We start from the raw sequence: 16,666 nt of genomic DNA, 5'->3' as shown, positions 1-16,666 counted from the left end.
TTTGCAAGAGTTTGAGGAGAACCAGTGTCAGTTCCTCCTGAGATGCCAGCTGGACCCAATGGTGAAGACGTCTGGGCTTGGGCCTGGGTCGGGAGAGTCCGACCGCGGCCTCAGGCTCCTCGCTGGCGACCAAGCCGCTCGGCTGTTCTGCTTCTGCGGGGTTCAGGCTCGGTCAGCGGGCGTGTCTCCGGAAGCGTCTCTTTCTCCAGCCTCCGCTGGTTGGTGTCCGGCTGCTCGTAGCTGCCCCTTCGCGTTTCTGGCATATTGGTTGGAACGTCGCTTTCCTTTCTGGTTTCATTTGTTTGAGTCCTCTTTCTTTTTTCCTTGGTGAGTTGAGCTAGAGACTGGTTGATTCTGTTTGTTTTTTCAAAAAGCCAGCTCTTAGTTTCATTGATTTTTTCCTTTGTCTTTTCAGCTTCTATTCCATTTACCTCTGCTCTGATGTTCATCGTTCCCTTGATTAACTTCGGATTTCATTTGTTCTTCCTCTTCCCAGTTCCTTGAGGCGTAAAGGTGGGGGTCGGTTTGAGGTTTTTCTTGTTTCCTGATGAAGGGAGAGCCTGTACAAAGGTCCCTGTCAGAACTGCCCATCTCCTGGTGGGTCTTTCTCTTCTTCGACCCACCGGTGGCTCGGGCGCATGCTGTTTGCTCTGCACCTGTGAGTGAGTTCCCCCGCCCCCTTCCTGTGACTGGCACCCAGTTTCGCACCCTCGAGGTTGGAACGAGATGCCTGGTACAGAGTCAGCCTCCGCCAAGGTGTCTGGGCCGATGTGCGACCTGTCCCGGAGGGACTGGGCTGTGGGTGTCCGCCCGCCTGCCCGTCCAGAGCAGCGCGGCAGCAAAGGGCGACGCCCTTCACTGACTCTCTGTCCCGTGGCTCACTTGTTGGGCACTCGGGGCCTTGGCACCCCCAGCCGACTGCGCTGCTGCTTCTCCCCTCAGGCCTGTGTGTGTCTGTTCTGCGTGTTCCGTGTGTTTGGTGCCCCAGAGCCAGGTGCGTGCCGCACACCCCCAGACATCACGTCACGGCGTCTCCGTGGGCTGGCCCCTCCGCACTGTGTGCTGACGTTCTTCTTCTCTCACAGCCGCCTCTGTCCCCAGCTCGCTCCGTCTGAGTCCAGTGGCCTCTGCCTCACTGGCCCCCACGTGCGTGGAGCTTCCATTTCCACCGTTCGCTGCGGTCAGGGGGGCCCTGGGGCCTGAGGAGCCGCGCAGGCAGCGTGGAGACCGGTCTTGTCTTCAGTCCACCGGCCACTCTGTCTCCTGGCTGGAGAATTTATTCCACTTCCATTTAAAGGAGTCACTGATAGACGTGCACTCGCTACCTTTTCATTCGCCGTTTTCCGGCTGTTTTGTGATTTCCTCGTTCTGTCCACGGCCACACCACCCCAAACACCCCGATCTCGTCTGCAGTGTCTTCCTGCCTTCCTCAGTCTCTTGGTCTGTGATGTGACGGTTTGCTGACTCTCCGTGGTGGTTATATTCGTTTATCTTTACGTTTGGGGCACCTGCGATAGACGGCTGCTTCCTGGTTACCGTGGGCTTCCAGGAGCAGCTCATATCCAGAAGGGCCCATTTGAGGCTGATACCATCTCACATTCGACTGCGCTTCCCCTGCTCACCCCACGTCTTGTGTTTTTCGAGTTGTGGTTTGTGTCTTTGGTCCGGGGCGTCCCTGCAGGAACCTCACAGTCGCAGGGACTGCCACCGTTTTTGCCTGTGTGCCCGCTGCCTGCCCAATTGTGGGTCACTCTGCCCCGGACTGCACAGTGACCTTTCCCAGGGAAATGTGCCCTTCTATGTTTCCAGGCTAATGGTCACCCTTCCCTTCAGCTTAATTAAGAAGCTCCTTTAGTATCCACTGTAAGGCTGGCCTGGGGGTGGTGAGCGCTTTTAGCTTTTACTCGGGTGGGAAGCCCTCCCTGCCCGTCAGTTCTGCATGACAGTGTCACCAGGAGGAGGGGCCTTGACTGGGATGTTTCTTTCTTTTGATACTTTGAATATGTCTCACCGCTCCCTCCTGGCCTGCGTGCGAGGCTGCTGCCCCAAAGAAGCTGCTCACAGTCTTATGAGAGTCCGTGTGTGTGTGTGTGTGTGTGTGTGTGTGTGTGTGTGTGTGACAGACTGTTCTGACATTCTCTTCTTGTCTTTAACTTTTGACATTTTAATCACAATGTTTTGATGTGAGTCGCTTTGTGTTCCTCTAATTTGGAACTCGCCGGAATTCCCGGAGGCCTGTTTTCTTCCCCAGATTTGGAAGTTTTCAGCCTTTATTTCTTCAATTGAGATTTCGCCTCTCTCCCTCCTTCTCTCTCTCTCTCTCCCTCCCTCCCTCTTCTCCCTCCGGGCCCCGAGGCAGCGGAGGGCCGGCGGGCGCTCCCTTCTCTGCCTCTCCCAGGCTCCTCGTGGTGGCTCTGCCGCCCGGTGGTTTTCCTTTGCCTTGTCCCCTCTGCCGCTGGGTCCGCTCCCGCACTTCGAGGCTCAGTCACTGCTCTCAGCTCAGTCTTCCGGGTGGCTGTCTTCTCGTGTTTTCCACGTGGACAGGGGACAGAGTTCTCCTGTCACTCACGCCCCTCCTAAGCTGGACGAACATCTGTGTGACGTTATTTGGAACTCTTTCTTAGGGAAATCACTTTTCTCCATTTCATTAAGCTCCTTTTCTGAGGTTTTATCTTCTTCCTTTTGGGGGGAACATAATCCTCTGCTCCCTCTTTTCCCCGACTCTCCGTGTGCTTTTGCACACGCCAGATAAACCAGCCACCTCCCCCCACCCCGCCCCCGGAGGGCGGACACCCGCGTGCGAGCTGTGCTCACTGAGAGTGATCCCCAGTTTCTTTTTCAGACTGAGCTGTTTTCTAAAGTGTGTTTCATAAAAGGGTTGCTTTTGAGATAGGAAAAATCAATACAAGTTATTATTTTATGAAGCGCCATCCATGCCCCCCACTGCCCACGGCACCACTCTGATTTATTTCCGCTGCGAGGCCGACCACGTGACCCTGGGCTGGGGCTGGGGGGGGTCTTGTCCCTGCGTCCCCTCGTGGGAGACCCCCACCTCCCATTTTTACCATGTCAACTCCCCTTTGTCCCTCCCAGTTGAAGGGCTGCCCTCCCTGAGGTCTGACTCCAAAAGGGAGTCGACGGCCCCCTCTGCGTCCCCCACTCCTCCTCCCTGCACGCCATCCCTCCTTCGTCCCCATCCCCCTGACCCCCCGTCTCTCCAGGGTCCCCTGAGAATGGGCTTCTGCCTCGTGGGTTTCTGGCCATTCAGCACAGGGGGTGCCCCCCGAGGTGGAGGGAAGGGGGGGTGGTGTCACCTGAGCTGGCTGTCCTCCACGGCGGCCCCCTCAGGTGGCCCTGGGCCCTGCGTGCTCCCCACACCTTCTGGCAGGAAATGGTCCCTTCGGAGAGCCCTCCCCTTCCTTCCCTGTTGGACTATGACTGACGGGCCCTTCCAGCGGGGGCAGGTTCGGTTGGCGTCTCTGGCATGTCTGGTACAAAGCAGGAACTCTGTGGTTTTGTGTGGGATGGAGGGATGGACAGATGTGTGGGCAGAGGGTGGACAAACAGGCTGTGGAGTGATGGACCGACAGAAGCAGGACGGATGGGTGGCAGGGGGTGCGACCTCAGGGACCCCTGTCGGGGTTTCGATGGTCCGCACCCCGTGGTCCCTTGGTGGAAGCTGGTGGGTGTGGCCTGCACTGGGCCCGGGTGTCAGATGGCCTGACTCATCACCTCCCGTGTTCACGCCCTTTGCCCCTGTGGGTGGGGTGCCCATCCCCCATTGAGTGAGCCACTCTGGGGGTGGAATGTCAGGGGACGTGACCACAGGGCCTGCTTGCAGCCATCGCCGGGTGGGTGGCCGGGGGACAGGGGACTGCAGGGGCGGAGCTCAGCCCTTTCAGCACCCCTGTCCCCACCAGCCACCCGAGTGGTGCGGGCAGCAGGCCCGTGGGCAGTGATGAGTGTGGGGTGGGTCGACACGCAGCCAGCAAGCACTGATGCTTAAGCACTGTGGGCCGCTGTGCTGGAGGCAGGACAGAGGCCAGTGACTCCCGATGGCCACGCAGTCGTCAGTGGCGGAGCCTGGCATGCGTCCACGCTGCGGATGGAGCAGCAGCCACGGGGCCGCGCCCACTCTGGTCGGCACCGTTCATCCTGCACTCACAGCTCAGGGCTCTCAGCCCGTGAGGGTGCCGACACCCCACCTTCACAGTTCCCCCCACTGCAGCCTCCCCTTTGCAGACACGCGCCACTGCTCCTGGGCAGTTCCCACCGGGCCCCGGGCCTCCTGCGCACCCCACCCCCACCCCGGAGCAGGGCACCTGCCTCTGCGCCCAGCGCCCGGGGGCTGGCGCAGGGCGGCCCCTCTCTGGGCCTTGCCCCTGGCAGGTGTCTAGCAAGTGTGTGATCTTCTCCCGCGTGTGTGTGTCTCGTCAGCTCCACGGTGACTTCCTTCAGGCAAGGACATGCACCCACAAGGGGGACCCAAAAAACCCTGGAGTTTATTTCTAAAAAATTGTGTACTTGTTCTTACATGTTTAAACTTCAGTCACCTTCAAAGTCCTCTGCATCGGATGCAGTGTACTTGTCGAAGTGTTTTTTCCACTGCTCAAAACAGTGTTTGATCTCATTGATTTTCTTGCCTTTTAGCATTTCTGCTGTTTTTTGTTTCACCTCTTCCACATCAGCAAAACATTTCCCTCGGAGTTTTCCCATCCAGGGAAACAAAAAAAGTCGCTCAGGGCGAGACCAGGGGAAGAGGGAGGGTGGGGCGTGGGGGTCATGTCGTGTCTGGTGGAAAGCTGCTGAACACTCGGTGCAGTGTGGGCAGGTGCACTCACCCATCAGGCAGTGGGCAAACAGGCTGAGTCTTTAAAAACTAAAACCGCACTGAAGCTGAATGCAGCCTCTCACAACAACGCCAGCTGGTGCACTGATACAGATGGGTTCCGAGAACACTCACCTAGTGGGGAAGCCTGTACTACAAGGGGTCTCACCCTCCAGAAAAGAAGTCTGGTTTTGGGGGGCCCCCCTCATATGCATTTGTGCCCCAGGACTGGCCTGGCCTTGGGCAGTTAGTGCCCAAGGAGGGCTGGGCTTCTGGAAGGGCGTTCTTGGCCACTCAGGACCCCACCTGCTTCCCTTTATCCAGGTCCCTCTCCGGGTCCCAGCCTGTCCCCACAAACCCCTGCTCGATGGCTATGCTCCCGGTGGTGACATGTGCCTCACATACCTGGCCAGTCTGCCTCCCTGGGCCCCTACAAATAGCCATCTCTGTCTTCCCGGCAGCAGGGAGCAGCGGACGGGGTGGCCTGGTCAGGACTGAGGCCACAGACTGTGGCTTCGGGTGAGGCCGACCCTCTCTGGCCCCACCCGGCAGACCCAGCAGCCAGGGCCCTGCCTCCTCTCCCTGCCCCCGCTGTCCTGCTCATGGACTTGTCTTCCGCCCCCACACTGCCTTCTGGGACCCCAGGGTGGAGGTGGCGGTGGAGGGCGGCATGGACTTGGGGATGCTGGGGGCCTATCCGGTCAGACAGGGATGGGCAGGGCATGTGGTGTCCACAGGTAGGACCTGTTTGCGGGGGCCCCGTCGAGGGGGGCCCGGTGAGAACCCCCAGGTTGTGCGCCCATACGAAGGCCTCCTGCACAGGACCTTGAAGCAGTCACCTGAGCAGGCCGCCCAGAAGGAGGACAGCCCCTGTTCGGAGCCGCATGGCCGCCAGGCCCTGGGGAACCATGGTCTCCTCAGCCTCAGGGAGGTGCAAACGCTGGGAACAGCTGCTGAGGGGCATGCTGAGCACCCCGTCACCGGGGGTGTGCAAGGCAGGCTGCTGGTCTGGGCCACTTCCACCCTGCCCCTCCTGCCCCTGCTGGGCCAGCAGCAGTGGCCCTGTGTCCGAGAGCCCGCTACCGCCCCCGTTCCAGGGTCTCGGGCTCCTGTGGCCTCGGAGCCCCTGCCCCGATCACTCAGGCTTCACTGTTCTTCACGGGAAACTTAAATGGGGCGGGGTTTGCCTGGGTGGGGGGTGTCACCTGCCCAGCAGAGAGGGCGGTTGGCAGGTGGGCAGCTCCAGAGGGCGACGTGGACGTGGGAGGCAGGCCCCAGCAGACAGTGGCCCTGGGGGACTTGCACTCCTCACGGCCTGGCTCTGACTCCCAGGCAGGACGAGGGGACCCTGTGGCTTCAGCAACTCAAAGTGCAGGAGCCACCGAGGGGACTTTGGGCTGGTGTGGGGACCTTCATCTCCAGAGGCTCTGGGTGCTCCAAGAGGGGCCCCTCCACCTGCTGGCCAGGTGGGGTCCACAGGGGGGCTTGGCTCAGGGCCCCAGCACCCAGAGGACTGTGGGTGGGGGCCTTCAGGGCGCCTTCCCGGGGGTAGGGCTCCAGCCACCACAGGGGCTGCCCCCGGGCAGGGCCCGCACCAGCATCTCACACCCACCCACCCACCCACTCATAGCCTGTCCCATCACCACCCGCCTCCCCAGCCACCACACGCCCACGTACACCCTCAGCTGTGGCCTGCACCCACCTGACCACAGACCCACCCATGGCCGCAGGCCGACCCTGGGTCCTCCTGCTTCTCCCACAGGCTCTCAGCACCCTCGGGCTCACTCCCGTCCTCTCCAGACGAGGTCTCCATGGTGGTCCCCTAACCAGAGCCCCACCCCGGGCTCCCATCAGTACAGCCACCCGTCAGCCAGACAGCAGGGAGACCCCGACTCTTCCCCTGAACCCCATAGTGAAAACTCCGTACACACAGCCTGTGGTGTTTTCCTTTGCAGAATTTTTTTTAGTAGACATAGTCTTTTTTCTTTCTTGTTTTACAGCAAACATTGCAAATATAGAGATATTTCTTCTGTACATCAGGACGACAGCGCACAGCATAGGCGGGGCAGAGCACACCGGCCTGCGCCCCTGCCGACCGCCCCCACCCCCGTCCACAGGCACCCCCCACCCCGAGGCCCCAGCACGTCCAGAGGCCATTCGGCCGCCAGCTGTCACTCTGCTCCTTGGTGGCCTCCGCTGGTGGCAGCAGAGAGACAACTGCACAGACCATGGAGCACAGTCCACAGAAGACAGCGATGGAGACCCCACGGGGGCTGGGGCCTCACTCCCCGCAACTGCTGTCTTGTCTTTTCACGAGAACTTGACTTTTATTACGTCATTTTTAAAAAGGAAGGAGAGAGAGAGGAAAAGAAGGCAGAGAAGAGTCAAAACAGGAAAGATATTGAAAAAGAAAGTTCCCCTCCCCCACCCCCATCCCTAAGACACAGTTTTCCGAAGTCCCTTGTGTGTGTGTGTGTGTGTGTGTTTGCATGTGTGCTCACGTGGTGTGTGTGTGGTGTCTGCACAGTGTGTGCCCTCCTGTGGGACAGCTCACGCAGGACAGGTTCCCTGGGAGGCCCACCTGCTGTTGTCACCATGGGCGCCCCCTCCCCGCTCTGTCCGTGGGCCGTGCCTCACCTGCCTGCTCGTGTGTGAGTCTGTGTGTGTGTGTCTGTCTCCATGTGTCTGTGTTGTGTCTCCGTGTGTGTCTGTGTGTGTCTACATGTCTGTGTGTGTGAGAGAGTCCGTGTGTGCGGTGCTCGAGAGTCTCTGGGTCACGGAGACCTGCGGTGGGTCTCGTGTCCTTTTTGGTCCAGTGGGCGTCCCGGGTGCCGGGCGCAGCGCGGCCGGGGCTCAGGACTTGTGCTGGGCTGACGCGCCCTTCCAGTAGTCCAGGATGTCGTGCAGGTCCTCGTCCTTGGCGAACTGGACCTTCTTGCGCAGCGCGTGGCCGGCCGCCACGAACTCCTCGTCGTCCTTGTGCCGCCGGCGGCTCAGGCGGAGGCGCTCCCAGATGCTGAGGGAGGCCCTGCAGGTGTACTCGGGGCTGGAGGTGTAGCTCAGGTGGCGGTACTGCGGGGACAGCGGCGAGAAGGCCAGGTCGCGGGGCCGTGGCCGGGTCAGCGGCTCCAGGATGGACGCCTTGCGGCCACCCAGGCCCTCATGGGGCAGGGGCGCGGGTGGTGAGGGCGTCTCGGCAGGGTGGGAGCCGGGGTACGAGTGCCGGTGCTCGCCGTACTGGCGGCCCTTCTCGGCCTCGGCCCGCAGCACGGTGGCCGCAGGCGTCACAGTGAGGATGGCGTCGGCAGCGGGTGAGCTCTTCTCGATGTACTTGGCCTCGGCTGCAGTGGCCTTGTGTGCCCCAGGGGTCTCGGCGCAAAAGGCCCTGGGGCTGCGTGTGGAGCTGCTGGAGGAGGTGCTGGGGCGCGGGGGCCCAGGGGCCGCCTCCACACTGTGGTGGCGCTGCAGGCTGCGGCCGAAGGCGTCCTTGTAGGCAGGCGACAGGAAGCCCTGCTTGCCGGCCAGCGGCTCAGAGAGCAGCACCAGCGGGGGCTCCGCGGCAGCTGTGGCCCCAGCCTTGGCGCCTGGGAAGGCAGCCGCCTCGGACTTGAGGGCGTCGATGCAGTTGTTGATGATCTGGTTCACCTTGTCCACCTCCTTGGCGATGGTGGAGATCTCGGCCACGGAGCTCTGGCTGTCAGGGCCTGGGCGGCCCAGCTCGCAGTCCCGGCGCTCGGCCGGCTCCCCGGTGCGGACCTCCAGGTAGGCACCCTTGCCGCCCTTGGGCGTGTCACTCTCCGCCAGCTTGTACGGCTGCGCCTCACCACCCACCGCCGGCATGAACGGGAGGCGGGTCACGGCCTCAGGGCCCAGCAGCGGGCCCTGGGGCAGCGAGGCCAGGCCGGGCGCCTCCATCTCTGGCCCGTACTTGAGCTCTATGATGGTCTTCTTCAGGCTGCCGGCCGCCGCGGCCGCCGCCGCCTTGTGCTTCTCCTGCTGGCGCCGCCGCTTGCGCAGGCAGTAGTAGACGGCACCCAGCACCAGCACCATGCCGAAGAGGCAGCCCAGGACGGTCATGATGTAGTGGGTGGCGGTGGAGGGGCTGGGCGCGGGCCCCGGCGGGCTGGGCGGCTTGGGCAGGGAGAGCGTCAGGCAGGTGTGGTTGTGCAGCAGCCCCGAGCTGGCGGACACCACGCAGTAGGTGTAGTTGGTGAGCGTGTGCAGGTTGGTCAGGCGGATCTCCTCCTGCGGCTTGGTCAGACGGGAGACGGTGGAGGGCCGGCTGTTGTTGAAGTGCTCCAGCGTGTACATGCGGTTGAATGGGCTGGGCAGCCGGACCGTGAGGGTGGCCGAGTTCTGCGTCAGCTGCTTGACCTTGATGAGGGGACGCACCTCGGCCTGGGTGGCCAGCGTGGGCAGGGCCACCAGCGGGGTGGTGCCGTCGCCTGAGAAGCAGTCCTCGTCAGGGCAGGGGGTCTCGCTGGGCTCGGGTGGCGGCAGGGACGGCGGGCGCTCGGGTGGCGGGCGGGGCTCGGCCACGTAGTCGCCATGTGTGCACACGGCCTGCAGTGTGCCCAGGATGCTGCGCTGGCCGTGCCGGCCCCGGCCCAGCAGGAAGTAGCCGGCGTAGGGCGGCGGCGCCTCGCACTGCATGCGGTCGTAGGCCTGCGTGGTGTTGGTGAAGACCGCCAGCCAGCGCAGGAAGCCCAGCAGCTCGCAGGAGCAGTAGAAGGGGTTGCTGTAGAGCTCGCAGGCGGACAGCCGCGCCAGGCCAGCGAAGGTGGCGCTGTGCAGGCGCTGGATGCGGTTCATGGACAGGTCGATGTTGACGATGTTGGGGCACTCCCAGAAGGCGCCAGGCGTGACCACCTCGATGAGGTTGGCCTGCAGGTACAGGTACTCCAGCTTGCCCAGCCCGCGCAGCGCGCCCTCCGTGAGGTTGCGCAGACGGTTGTAGCCCAGCTGCAGCACCTGCAGGTTGAACTGGCCCGAGAAGGCGCCGTCTTCGATGTAGGCGATCTCGTTCTTGGTGAGGTTGAGGTACGTCAGGTTGCCGAAGCGGCTGAGCGCGGCGTACTGCACGCTGTGGATGCGGTTCTCGTTCAGCCGCAGGTCCACGATGGTGCTGTTGATGTGCTGGGGGATGGCCTCGTAGGGCGGCTGGTTCTGGCTGCAGATGGCCAGCCAGACGAAGCCCTTGTCGCCCTCAATCAGCCAGCAGTCGCCGCGGGCCAGGCCGCCCGCGTGCAACAGGGTGGCCGCCGCCACACACAGCCACAGCGCGCCCCAGCGGCACGGGGCCATGGGGACCGCCCTGGCGGGAGACCCCGCTGTGCCTGCCCAGGGGGACCGGGTAGGGGGCAGGGCAGCAGCCCCCAGGGGGAAAGCAGGGAGGGGGCCCACACTCTCAGCGGCGTCCTGTCCCAGGCCGCATGGTCACACCGCCAGGGCTGGGAGCCAGCGCCCCAGTCACGGCCGGCCACCTCTCGTTGTCCGCCTGCTGCACGCCGCCGCCGCCGCCACAGACTCCGTCTCCATCAGCCTGGGCGTCTGGACGGCCGCTCCCCAAGCCCCCAGCTCAGCTGGCCCTGCAGGAAGACAACGGAGAGGGACAGTCAGGAGGCAGCTGGCATCCCCAGGCCCAGGGGTCACCTGTGGCCCTGCACCCAGCTCCGCTGCGCCGCCCAGTAACACCTGAAGTCACACAGCTGAGGAGTGACAGGCTGCTCCCTGAAGACAGAGGTCCCCGTCCCCCAGGGACCTGGCCAGGGCTCTCCCTGCTGTCTGCAGCGGGGAGCTCACTCAGAGCTGCCAGAGACCCTCCCGAGCCCCAGACCCACCTCCGGAGAGACACAGGTCAGGCCCCGGGACAGCAGCCCTGCATCTGAGGCCTCCTGCAGTGCCGTCCCACTGTGCGCCACTCTGGCCCCCAGGCAGCAGCCAGGGCGATCATCGGGGACACGCGGCCTCTGCACCTGCGGGGACCCCGTCCCAGGACTCACGCAGCCCATCGCAAGCTCCTCCCGTGGAAGGAGCAGACCAGGGCGTGTGTGCGGCTTGTTAATCCGGGGATTTATAGGGGCCGCGTGGCCGTGTGTGGGCTGGCTGGTGGCCAGGCGAGTGCATTTCACTGATATCGACTCTTGTAGCCAGTCTGCGGGAAGCGGCTGGAGTCAGGAGCAGAGTCTGAAGTGAGATGGACTCCGCCGCCCCCGGAAACTTCAGGAGGAACGGTGTGATCGGGCCCCCAGGGGAGAGCTAGGCTCTGATTTAAAGACCAGGGAGGGATCGGTGGGGCGGGGGCACCCTGGAGCTGACGGTGCCCTCCTCCCTCCCCAGCTGGCGCCTACCCAGCCCCATGGCAACCTGGAATTTATATCCCTGGGCAAGGAGGGCAGAGTCGGGCATCGGCGGGCTGATTGGAGCCAGGCTCCCGCCCTGGCCTCGAGAGCGGGGGGCCGGGGGGTGGGGAGGGGCTGGGGGAGACTCTGCTGCCCAGGAAGTGTGGCGCCTCAGCAATACCAGTCATAATCACCTTTAATCTCTCGCTCAAAATAACCCAAAGTCAGGTTAAGGAGGATTACAAGGGCCCGAAGAACGCTTATCACAGGCAGCAATGGCTGCCCAGGCTCCCCGGCCCCTCCCTGCCTCACTCCTGTGCCCCAGGGTGCAAGGCGGCCACGGAGCCAGTGCTGGGCAGGGCTGCGCCCACACACGGGCTGCCGCACACGTGTGCTGGGCTGTGCCTGCACACACACAGGTTGGTGTGCACTGGGGTGACACAGCCCCGTCCCAGCGCCTGTGGCTGGGCAGCAGCCCAGAGGCCCCTGTGCCACCACGGTCCTGCCCCCCACGTGACAGTCTGGGAGTGTGCGCTCTACCTCGGCACCTGGTGAGTGGCAAGAGGTTCTGGGGACAGTCTCTCCTCCCTGTGCACCCACCACCCAGCCAGGCCCCTCTACTAGCCGGCTTCCGTGATGGACGTGGCGGGGGTGTGGCCCAGGCCCTGGAACTGGGGTGTCCCCTCACCCTCTGGGCCACCATGGTTTCCTCTCACCTTGGTGCCCAGCACCTGCCCTGGCACCTGGGCCAGGAGGGAGCCAAGTGGCCTCCCAGACGGATGGGGTATCCTCACCCCCCCCCACCTGGCCTCAGGTGGGTGTGGACATGACCCTGGGGGCTGCCCCCCACCAGTATGGCCAAGCAGCCCAACCCCACGAAGAGTCCCCTCTGCCCTTTCTCCAGCCCCCACCATCTCTGCCTGCGGGAGCCCCCAGTGCCCTCATTGCACATCTCACTCAAAAGGGGAAACTGAGGCCCAGACAAGAGAAGGCCTTGCCCAGGGTCATCCCAGAGGCCCCACAGGCTGCTGGTGAGGGTGGTAACAGGAGCCCCTGAGGCAAGGCCTCGGGAAACAGCCATCTGTGGAACTTGCCAGACCACCCAGAATGGCTCCGATCCAACCAGGGACCATCCTCAAGACGGCCCTTCCCAGTCTCAAATGACTCACCAGGCCCCACCCTGCCCACCCCTCACGTGTGTGTAGGGACACAGGCCTGTCCCGTGTGCAGTGAGTCATGGGTGAAGCAGCTGTTCCCCGAGCACCTGTGTATTGTCCTCAGTTCACAACACGGGCCCGCCGCCCCCACGCCTGGTCTCACCGTCTGCACAGGGCACAGCCAGCTGCCTCCCACCACAACTAGGCTGCGGGCACAGCAGGCCCCTGGGGAGCTCCAGGCCTGCGGGGAGTCTGGGGGGAAGGAGGGAGCCAGAGCCCCGCCCCGAGCCCTGCTGCCAGGCCTCGGTTTCCCCCGAGGGCTGTCCCTGGCCAGAGAGAGCCTCTGCATCCGCTGCCGACCACACTGGCTCTCGCCCCCACACTCCCCCCACCCCCGCAGGGAAGCCTGTCCAGGGGGCAAGGGCACGGCAGGCTCAGGGCTGGCCCCGGTCTGTCTTCTCACAGCCACCTGAAGCCTGTGTCACTGCTAATGGAAGGAAGAAATACGGTGGTTCCAGGCTTTTAAACTGCTTATGTCCAGATTTGCATAATTGTCCCCACGTGCTGGGGCAGGAGTGCATCCATCTGAAAGCACCGTTTGCCGCCTCCATCACCGAGCCCAGACACCGAGCCGGACACGGCAGAGGCCGGGTGGGGGCAGGGCGTCTCCACCCGCAGAGGGAACCTCGGGCCAAGGAGGGCAGGAGCGGGGAGAAAGTTCTAGAGTGATACCTTTTCACCGTTCCAAGCCTTCCCCACCAGGTTGTGTTGACCCCTCGCACCCGCCTGGCTCTGTGCGGCAGCCCTGCACACAGGATGCAGCCCCGGGCCAGCAGAGCTGACCGCCTGCCGGAGCCGCCTCAGGCCCAGACCCCCAGGCCAGGACCTGGGCCGGCTGTGCCCTGCTCTGGCTGTGTGACCCCCCTGCCAGCCCTGATGGCCTGCAGCCCGGTGCAGGCGTGCCTGTCCTCGGTGGACAGCGCAGGGGACACACAGTTCGGGGCAGTGCAGGCAGTCCAGCAGGACGCCCGCCCCTGGTGGTTTTCCCTTCAGCAAGCCCAGGGGCCAGGGAGGGCGGTCCCATCCAGACCTGCCCGCCCCCCAGTCTCCCTGTCCACCGAGGTGGCTGGGAAGGGCCCCGGGGCAGCAGGCTCAGTGGGCTCCTAGCACCTGGCCTTGTTCTCTCTGGGGAGGGGGAGCCATCACCACATGCCACCCACAAGGGTGTGGGGGGACAAGAGGGCGAAGTATGGAACCTGGGAAGGGCACTGGGTGACTGACACCGGCAGTGACCACAGGTGGCCTCCCCGTCCCCCCAGAGGCTGCGAGGAGCAGACAGAGGTGACCACTCTCTTCCTGCAGGGTCCCCCAAGGCCCGATGCCCACTGTCCATTGAGCCCTGACGCCCATTGACCCATCAGACAGGGACCCGGGGGCCTGGGAAGGAGGGGCCTGTCCCAGGACAGTGCCCAGCTGAGGCCCACGAACACGCCTTTGCCATCCCCCACGTGGCCTGCTGAAAGCGCCGGTGCCCCTGGGACGCCCGAGAGGCCCTGGAGCCAGAGCCCAGGGCTACGCGTAGCCCCCCCCCCCATCCTGCCCCCGGGGAGGACACCCACTCCCTCTGCCTGCCAGCAGCTCTGGGCTGCAGAGTTAATTAGCAGCCCAAACACTTAACGGTCTGTTAGCCTTCCGCTGGGCATCTTTTTAAATTAAAAAACATGATGCACAGCAGCATCGGAGGGAGAAATCACTCGGCAACAGTCTCCTGCTCTCTCGCGGCAGGGATGTGCGGGGAGCAGGCGGCTGGCTGGCCTCCAGGGACCGGGGCGGCACGTGACCCTCCCCCAGAAGCGTCAGTGCACCCTTGCTGTCGGGACGCGTGCCAGCGAAGCCAGGCAAGGGTCTCGGCAGCCACGGGACCGCTGGCACCACTGCCCATCAAACGCTCACACCCTGGCAGCGGGAAGTTCTATCTTTAGTCTGACCTGAATCTCTCCACTCGTCTTGAGGGATGGCCAGTTGGAGGCTCCGGGCAAAGATCTTGTTTGGCAAGTCCCAGCAGAATCCTGACCTCCAAGTGCCCCAACTCCAGGGAGTCCTCTGTCCCCGGATGCGGGAGCCCCCTGTGGGGGCCCCCGGGGTGCAGCGCCCCTTCCACACACTCGGAGGCAGTGATCGCCACCGCCACCAGGCCCCTGCACCGCAGGCCCCGCCTCCCGTCCCCAAGGTCGCAAGAAATGAGTAACAGTTCCTGGCCTTGGTTCATCATAGGCGAAGCTGTGGGCCAGGGTGGTAATTAGCCGTCCACCCTCAAACCCCACGTTGAAGAGGGAAGTAGAACCCCAGCTGAAGGCCCACCTGAGAGCAGGCGGGCTGGAGGACCCACTGCGCCCTGACCGCCCCTCGGTGGGGAACAAGGCGGCTGTGGCCAGGGGGCTCTGACACCCAGGGCAGCGCAGACCATCACGGCCCCCTGAGCCACTCTGTTTACACGCCGTCAGACAGGGGCTCTCCTCTGTGCACTCCGGAAAGCTCCATCACAGCCCCCTTGATCCTGGTGGAAAGCTGGCAGGTGACTCCCTCCTGCTGCCCAGGGCTCTCTGGGCCCCCAGGCAAGTGGGGCTTGAAGATTCCAGCACCGTGGCTGGTGACACCGCAGCTGGCCATACCAGGGACCCCGGTACCGCAGGGGCAAAGGCCCCCCCCCCAAGCTCTGCCCCGCTGACCCGCACACCCACTCCTGCAGCCCGGGCAGCCCCAATACTGCTGCGGCCTCCAGCCTGCCCGGCCCAGGCCGAAGACACTGGTTTACGCCTGCCATCTAATCAAGGCATGTTCCCCACAGCCCCCACCCCACCCCGAGACCCCAGACCGTACCCACCTCTACCCACTGCAGGGTTTGGTTTCCGACACCCAACGCTGGATCCCCCGGGGAAGTATTCCCAGGTGTGAACGAGGATCAAAACTGGCTTCTGAGCCCATGCAGGCGAACACCAAACACCCTCATCCCTTCTGCTGAGCGGTGACGCTGCAGCCGAAGCCTGTCCCCCCTCCCGCTGCAGCCCCGCCAGGCTCCCCAGGGCCCTCACCAGTGCCCGAGTCCCCAGCGGGCCCACCAGGTCCGGCTGTCGGTCCCAGCTTGCCCTCTGCCGCACTGGTCGACGCACGAGTCCTGCATCTTCTCCAGGCCATTTCTTCCACCTGGATGCGAGCCACCCCCACCCCCTTTCCTGGTGCCCTCGTCCGTCCAGGTCCGGGCTGCAGCTGCCCTCTGAAGTCCCAAAACTGTGGCACTGCCCCACCCGGGCCCTGGACGTGGAGGTGGGAACCCCATTCCTGTGCCCCTTCCCATCCGAGTCTGAGCCAAAAGCACCCGCCCGCAGCAGAAGCGTGGCCGGATGGAAAACACCCACACAGACACCGGAGGAGAAGGCGCCGAGTGTCCCGGTTCTCAGGGGTCTCCACGCGGCCTCCCGGCCCTGGTCAGCGGACGCCTTTCCCTGCAGTCTTCCCAATGCACACTCCCCTGGGGGGCTGTGCGGGGACCCCCTCCTCGCTCCTGGGGATTGTCACACCCACCGCCATCCTCCGTGTCCCTTCAGACCCCTCCTTGGGGGCCTACTACTGGCTGGGTTCACCCCGCACTGGCTTTGGAAGGGCCTGCGGGTTCCCGCGGTTCCAGGGGGGCGGCACGCTCTCAGCCAGACTTAAGCGCGTCCTCCCCGGGTCCCGCATTTTCTGGCAAACTCAGCCCTGGGACTCCCGTGGGGCCTCCCGAGTTCCAGTTGCCACTGAGGACCGTTTACTCCATTAAGTTCCCACGGCTGTTTGCTGGTGGGGACGGAGACAACTGACCTGCATGTGCGTCTGAGATGCCGCCCAGAAGCTGCTGAGGCCTCGGGGTTAACTGCCTTCCCCCCCGAGTTCTCCCGGGTTCTGAGGTCTCACGGTGCTGCAGATAATCACGCTGCCTCTCCGTGAACCTGCTGTTCAATTCCGTTTCATGTCTTATGGCTGCGTCCACAACTCCTGCACGCCGACAAAGGGCACTGCTGGGGATTTTTCATATAAAAGTTTCTAAATAGGAACCACTAAAATCCCATCATTTAGAACGGTGCTGGCCGTTAAATTCAGGCGCAGTCTCTTCTGCGATAACAGCCCCTTCCCAGGTCCACTACTTTCTTTAATTTTTAAAAAGCATATTGTTTGCTGATTGTGCTATTACAGTTGTGCCGTCTCCTCCACACCCCCTCCCACCCACGTTCCCCCCTTCAGCTCATGTCCACGGGTTGTACATATAAGTTCTTTAGATTCTATAGTTCCCACACTACTCTTGC

At 63.4% G+C, this 16,666-nt stretch overlaps 1 protein-coding gene across 2 annotated transcripts in view; it reads right to left on the bottom strand.

Moving 5' to 3' along the window:
- Nucleotides 1-6,967: 6,967 nt before the first annotated feature.
- The window catches only part of ELFN1 (extracellular leucine rich repeat and fibronectin type III domain containing 1), a 41,600-nt gene continuing 31,901 nt past the window's right edge, over nucleotides 6,968-16,666 (bottom strand). The window contains exons 1-2 of one of the 2 annotated variants that reach the window (XM_053656999.1): nucleotides 10,669-10,768; nucleotides 6,968-10,416 (exon numbers count right to left, since the gene is read on the bottom strand). In XM_053656999.1, coding sequence (XP_053512974.1) covers nucleotides 7,682-10,132 — 2,451 coding nt within the window. In that variant the 5' untranslated portion in view covers nucleotides 10,133-10,416; nucleotides 10,669-10,768 and the 3' untranslated portion in view covers nucleotides 6,968-7,681. Of the gene's footprint in view, nucleotides 10,417-10,668; nucleotides 10,769-16,666 lie in introns of those variants that run through there. The other variant, XM_053657000.1, reaches the window with a different exon arrangement.

This window comes from Artibeus jamaicensis, unplaced genomic scaffold, assembly GCF_021234435.1.
Source record: "Artibeus jamaicensis isolate MK-2021 breed Jamaican fruit bat unplaced genomic scaffold, CSHL_Jam_final scaffold_3151, whole genome shotgun sequence".
Lineage (NCBI taxonomy): Eukaryota > Metazoa > Chordata > Mammalia > Chiroptera > Phyllostomidae > Artibeus > Artibeus jamaicensis.
The sequence above is the reverse complement of the archived record's forward strand: the minus strand, read 5'-3'. Positions and strand labels throughout refer to the sequence as shown.